General features: G+C 37.6%; 1 protein-coding gene across 1 annotated transcript; it reads right to left on the reverse strand.

The window, feature by feature from the left end:
- Positions 1–2248: 2248 nt before the first annotated feature.
- On the reverse strand, positions 2249–3762 carry LOC128369285 (cAMP-dependent protein kinase inhibitor alpha-like). The gene is made up of 2 exons (XM_053330292.1): positions 3600–3762; positions 2249–2322 (listed from the first exon to the last, which is right to left on the reverse strand). The coding sequence occupies exons 1-2, from the start codon at positions 3760–3762 to the stop codon at positions 2249–2251; spliced, it is 237 nt and encodes a 78-aa protein (XP_053186267.1).
- Between the last annotated feature and the right edge of the window lie 2530 nt (positions 3763–6292).

Here is a 6292-nt window from a genome sequence, read left to right on the forward strand (position 1 = left end):
CTGAATGATGGAACAGCTGAGTTTACACAGTGTTGTTGAAGCGGGCGTGAGTCACTACGGTCACATGGCAGTTTACAACTTGGAAACCTGATCGAGTGAGCGTTATAAAAAGAAGAAGAGTTATATTTGCCTTCTTTACAGTTCACATGAACAAGAATGAGACACAGTCAAGCTGTAGTGTTACAGGAAGATTATACTCTGTAAAACTTGGAAGGAAAAATTACAACAATTTCATTTTTACACAGTTTTAAAAGTGCATGCACGGTGGTCTTTTACCGATGACTATTATGGGATGTTTTCCATTATCACACAAAGTAGCAGGGATGTAGTTTTGCCTCGATGTCAGATGGAGATAGAAACTTTCACACAAACATGATACATTTACTGGAAGCTCCACTCAGTATTGCATATCTACATAAAAGAATTAGTTCAACCATTTTGGGAAATGCGCTTCTTCTCTTTCTCGCATAAAGTTAGATAAGAAGATCGATACTGCTCTCATATCTGTACAGTGAATTAAAGCTGAAGCTAGTATCCAGTTAGCTTAACTTAGCATAAAGACTAGAAGCAGGGTGGAAACAGGACAGCAAGCCTGGGTGTTTCTAAAGATAAAAACATCCACCTACCAGCATCTAAAATGTCACTAATTTACATGTTTATCTTGCGTGTTGAATTCATATTTCATGTTTAATTTGTACGGGAACAGAAGAAGGTTAAAACTGATTTGTGAGGGGTTATTTGTTCTACTATTTATTGGCCGGGGCCAGTTATCATGCTAGTTGTTTCCCCCTGTTTTCAATCTTTATTCTCAGCTAAACTAGCAAGCTGCCTGGCTCCAGCTACATAGTAGTGCTATCTGTTCCCTCTGTTTCCAGACTTTATTCTAAGCTATCTAACTAGCTGCCAGCTACATATTTACCATACGTGACATGAAAGTAATATCAACCTTCTTATCTGACCTTTATTAGTATTTATGAGGGGTTATTTGTTCTACTATTGCTTGTTCGACTATTACTTCCTGGAGTTAATTATCCTTTTTAAAACAAACATTAAACAGACAAAAAGTACCATGGTAAATATTAAGCTTTAAAGGCAGATTTTGTTATCTTTAGACAGAGCCAAGCTAGCTGTATCCCCCAGTTTCCAGTCTTTATGCTAAGCTAAGCTTACAAGCTGCTTGCCTCCAGCTATATAATCATGCTATCTGTTTCCAGTCATTATGCTAAGTTAAGCTAACTAGCTGCCTGGCTCCAGCTACATACAGTATTTACCACACATGACATGAAAGTAATTTCAACCTTCTCATCTGACCCTCAGCATGAAACAAATAAGCATATTTCCCAAAATGTTAAACTACTCCTTTAAGGTTGTGATTATAATGGCATCATTAGAAAAGTAAGAAAACAAAAAAAAAAACATTACACCATCATAATTTGTTTTTCACCCTCCAACCCTTGAAGTGTATCACCCATTCTCACTGTAGGTGTGTTTGTGTTGTTGGTGTCACTATCTCACCACCTTCCCAGTGCTCTGCTACAGTCTGCTGCTCTTCTACAGTATAAACACTTGAGCAGAAATCAGTGAGCACACCTGTACACAGACAGACAAGTAACCAAACTTGTTTTTTTTTGTTCATGGTGTTTACTACAGCTGAGTAGTCCAATTCTCTCCACAGTATTGTCAATTTAAAGGAAGCACAAGCCATTAACTGGCAATAAAATCTCTATCAGCATCACTACCTCTACATACATACATACGACTCCCACTGTGACCCATTACATTAGCACGTCTCAATGGTCTTACAAATTGCTTGCACAACTACAAAAAAAAAAAAATCACACAGGATTTTCCTTCAGTTTTCTCTTTTGAATTCTGACCACCCAGCCAGTGTGTGTTTAGGAAAGAAGATTCAAAGAAAAATCAGGTTGACGAGAACGACTGTCTGTCCATTCACCTCCAGTATCTGAAATACAACCCCTGCAAACAGTCTTGTCATTCTAGTGCACAGCAGAGCCACAAGAGCGCTGGGTGATCACATAACAGCGCGGCACCTCTACATTTGAGATTTTAGGTGGTCAGTGCCTCTCACTAATAGGCACCTCAGCAGTGGTAGTGTTGCAAGGGCATCAATAATACCAGCTACCCTCCAGCTACCTGCCCGCTTTGAAGAAACGGCTTCTTGACAACGGCGGCGAGGGCAGGGATCCAGCCGACAACGCCCCGTCCGCCGGCGGGAGCGCGGAGCAGGTTAGCTGTTCCTCTGTTCCGACTCCCTCTGAGCCGAGGACGACGAGCTCTGGCTGTCCTCGGTGTCGTCTCCATCTGCGAGCAAGAGGAGTAAGAAGGGTGAGAGCCTTTTAACACAGCCATTGGACTGCATTTTTCCATACTTCTCAGTGTGAACGCACTTATGCTCTCAAATATTACCACAGAGTCCAAATCTAAAGTCTTCTCATGCAGGTTGCTAGCGAGTTGCCATTCAGGTGTCTGACTGCTGACCATTAAAATAACCCATTTGAACATTTTTCTTTCAAAGCTGTACTTTTTTTTATATAGTTTTTGAACCATACAAAATCACATTTCTCTACAGAGCTAAAAAATAAAAATCTGATTTTTCATATTTTTAGGATCATAGACTAACGGGCATTTTCATCTTCACCTTCAAAAATAACAAGCCTTTATTTCACCAGCCAAAGACTGACTAATGCCAGTTGCAGAGTGTTACAATATCCTTTTCAGCTATTCATGTGGGAGAGTTTTTGCCAAAGCACACCAACCCCAAACTTCACCTAACGCCTAAACACCTGCTCCACACACAGAGATTTAGTACACGTCCAAGTAACTGTGCAATATTAAAGATAAAAGCAAAATAAATAAATATCATCTTGAAACTCATATCAAGAACATTTTCCTTACTCTACTACAGTCTGTAGCTGAACATATTGTTCTATGTAAAGGTATTATACTTCATAAGTGGTATTTTTTTAACATAGTGTCAGCCTGAAGGATTCCTATTCTATTTTTATAGATCATGCAGATTATTCCTTCAGTATATTACATTTTTTTATATCTTAAGTATCAAAAAGTAAACGACCAGTTTCTAGGAGTTGGAATTAGATATCTCACAAAAAGTCCTAAACCCAAAATAATTCAATTTCTAATAATGAAATCTAAACATTTGAAAAGCATTTTAGTTTGAATAATGACTGAAAAAAATTATCAAAATAGTAGCCTACTAATTTTCTTTAAGTCAGCTACTTGATTCATTGACTATAATTGCAGCTTATAATTAAAATGATGAAAGAAGCACTAAATGACTTTATTCTTGATTAAATCCACTTAGTATGTTCTTGTCCTATCTTACTTTTTCTGCAGCTTACAAACAGTAGAAACACCTCCATGAAACCTGAAGAGCAGCACATTTAAATAGTTTCTGATGTCACCATTAACCATTAGTATGCTGTTGGTAGAGCTTTTTGGAACATTGACTAAAACAAAATCTTGGTCAGATCTTCAGGTTTGCACTGAGAAAGGTAACTGACATCAGTACATACATCTATTCACACACACAGACACACAGAATTGGTCCTAGTGTTTACCTCCTCCTCCTGCATTGATGTGCAGCTGGGACAGAGAAAGGGTGAGGGACATCTCTCGTCCCTCGGGGTCGGTGGGGCTCTGCAGGATGTCGTGCAGGGCGTTCCTTCTGCCCGTCCTGCCGGAGGCGATGAAGTCTGCGTACGTGGCCTCAACATCAGACATCGCTCGTGCATCATTCACACAGCAACACCTGTAAAGAAGAGAAGCAGGAACTTTATCCAAAAACATACAACTTCACATTTCTCCATGTGTTAAAGTGTGTAAAATACATATGTAATTTAAAACTCTCCAAAAACCATGTGTTAAAAGTTGGGCAAAATGCTTGAAAAAGCCACTACACAACTTCCTGTGACATTTTATATATTCATTATGATATATGTTATTTTCCAAATAATCATATGAGTAAGTAAGTAAAACTTCAAAATCTTCAAACTTTATATTGCACATTTTTTTAACAGAGGTTGCAAAGTGTTTTACATCATACAGAGATACCATCATACCAGTCACCACCCAGCAACGACTTGAAGTTAAGGCCATCCTAAATAAGGACAATCACAAAAATACAGCTGATCTAATTGGAGAGTGGAGATTTGGACAGTCAGGGCAGCAAAAGTGCAATCACCTCAAGTTTTTAGTTTGGCACACAGTATGACCAACAGGTTTTGGTTGGATGACATAAGTGACTGCTATAAAACTCGCTTAATTACATACATACTCAACTGAGGTGGTCAATATGGTACATATAATGTAATAAATGATCATTAATTATGGCATTTTTAACCCTCTCCACTAATATGTCTCATGCTTCTGAACAATTCAATTCAATTTTACTGTCAAAACAGACACAGTATATATACACAGTAAGGCACGATATTGGTAGAAATATATAGTAATACATATTTTTATTTATATTGTGCCTTACAATATTACTATATACTATATATATTACTATATATTCTCATGCTTCTGAACAGTTTAATTCAATTAAATGATATTGTCATTACACATAGGGACATTCATGGCATAAAAACAGGATTACTATATGCACATAGTAAGGCTGAATATTGGTTAAAAATATATATAGTATATAGTAATATTATGTAGTAAAACTGAAGTAAAACACAAGAAACATGTCAATATATGCACAAACGTGCAATATTATGGAGGTAGAGCAGTTCTGCTTTACATTAATTTTCACAGCTTTACGGTCTGAAGCATCACATGCTAAACAACGTAGCCCGTCCATTATCATTTAGGCCCGTAAATCAAGTCTCAGGTATAAAATCCAGGTCCACCAATCCAGTTGACGTCCCCATAATAACTCATGATATAATGTTATAGTGTGTGAGTCCTTTGTGAGTGTGTTCTTACCTGCAGTGACAGCTCTAACACTGCTGTAACCCGTAGCTACATCTTCAGGGAGTGACTTCACCTGCAGAGCAGCTCGACGGGCCCGACATCACAGCAAACATCCACCAACACGAAGAAAAACAGCAGCGAGGCACGCTAATGTCCGATAACCTCCAGTAGGAAATGATTCAAAGCGTGTATACTACTACTACGCGTGGACACAGGTTAATATTATAATATTAATCACATTAACAGGATGGTTTGGAAAGTCCTCCGTCTATTCGCCATCATTTCCACCGTCGCATCTTCCTCCTTCGCGACCAATGAGCAGGTAGCAAACCGCAGTTGAGCGCTGATTGGACAGCAGACACAAAAGGATGAGAGGAGAGAGCCCGGAGCAGCACCGAGCCATGCTGCCTTCAGGGTCACCTCGTAAAAAACATCGCTTTGGGCTGGGAAGACTGAAACACACACATAAATGCGCATGTGCACAAAAATTTGCACACATTTTTCTGTTTTTCTGTTTGTTATTGTAGTTATTATATATATATTGTATCTACTTGGTTTGCTATCACTTTTATATGGTCATATGATTTTCTGTAACATTGTGAATATTGTGAAATGTTAAATTTTTTTAGGTGGAGGCGTGTAATAATTTTCTGCCTCTCCCTGCGCTGTGTAATATCTGTTTGTAAAAACTAAACTAAACTATACCAAACTAAACATAAAGCATCATAGTGTGTTTAACAATAATAATAACAATGATAAAATAAATAAGATCATGTTACATGACATATTGAAAAAAATAAGATAAGATAAAATAAAAATGTAGAAAAGGCAATTAAAATAGAAGCATATAGTATGCCAAGAGTAACAAACTCAATTCATTGTCACTACATCTCCTGCAGCAAATGAAGGCAACACAAAAATTGAGGAACTACTCATATCAGTCAATGTGTTCAATTTTATGACACAATAAGCATGTTTTTATTCTCACCACAGCCACTGAATTTACTAAGTAGGCTACAGAGTGCTATCAAACTAAACTTTTTAATGTCTGGGTCTAATTAGAATGGAAAACATTTTGTAGACAATTTGTTCTCAACATCTCTAAAAGAACAAAAACATTTCAATTGAATGATTACATAAGCAGAGACGATGTCTGTGACAGATATGCTTTTTTTAATGATGACTTGAAATTGGATTGGAAACAAGATAAAGAAAGAAGAAAACAAGATAGTGCTGTGCAGTACTTTTCAAACCACAGGGTGGGGATGTTGTCAGCATGAAACAGCAAAAGCAAAATTACAGCAAATCCGAAAACCAGCTCAGATTAATTTAC

This window comes from Scomber japonicus, chromosome 12, assembly GCF_027409825.1.
Source record: "Scomber japonicus isolate fScoJap1 chromosome 12, fScoJap1.pri, whole genome shotgun sequence".
In the NCBI taxonomy this organism is placed as follows: domain Eukaryota; kingdom Metazoa; phylum Chordata; class Actinopteri; order Scombriformes; family Scombridae; genus Scomber; species Scomber japonicus.

Coding starts and splice junctions, on each gene's coding strand:
- LOC128369285 (XM_053330292.1), bottom strand. CDS start 3,762: ATGTCTGATGTTGAGGCCACGTACGCAGACTTCATCGCCTCCGGCAGG. Junction 2,323..3,599: donor CATCAATGCAGGAGGAGGAG/GTAAACACTAGG, acceptor TCTTGCTCGCAG/ATGGAGACGACACCGAGGAC.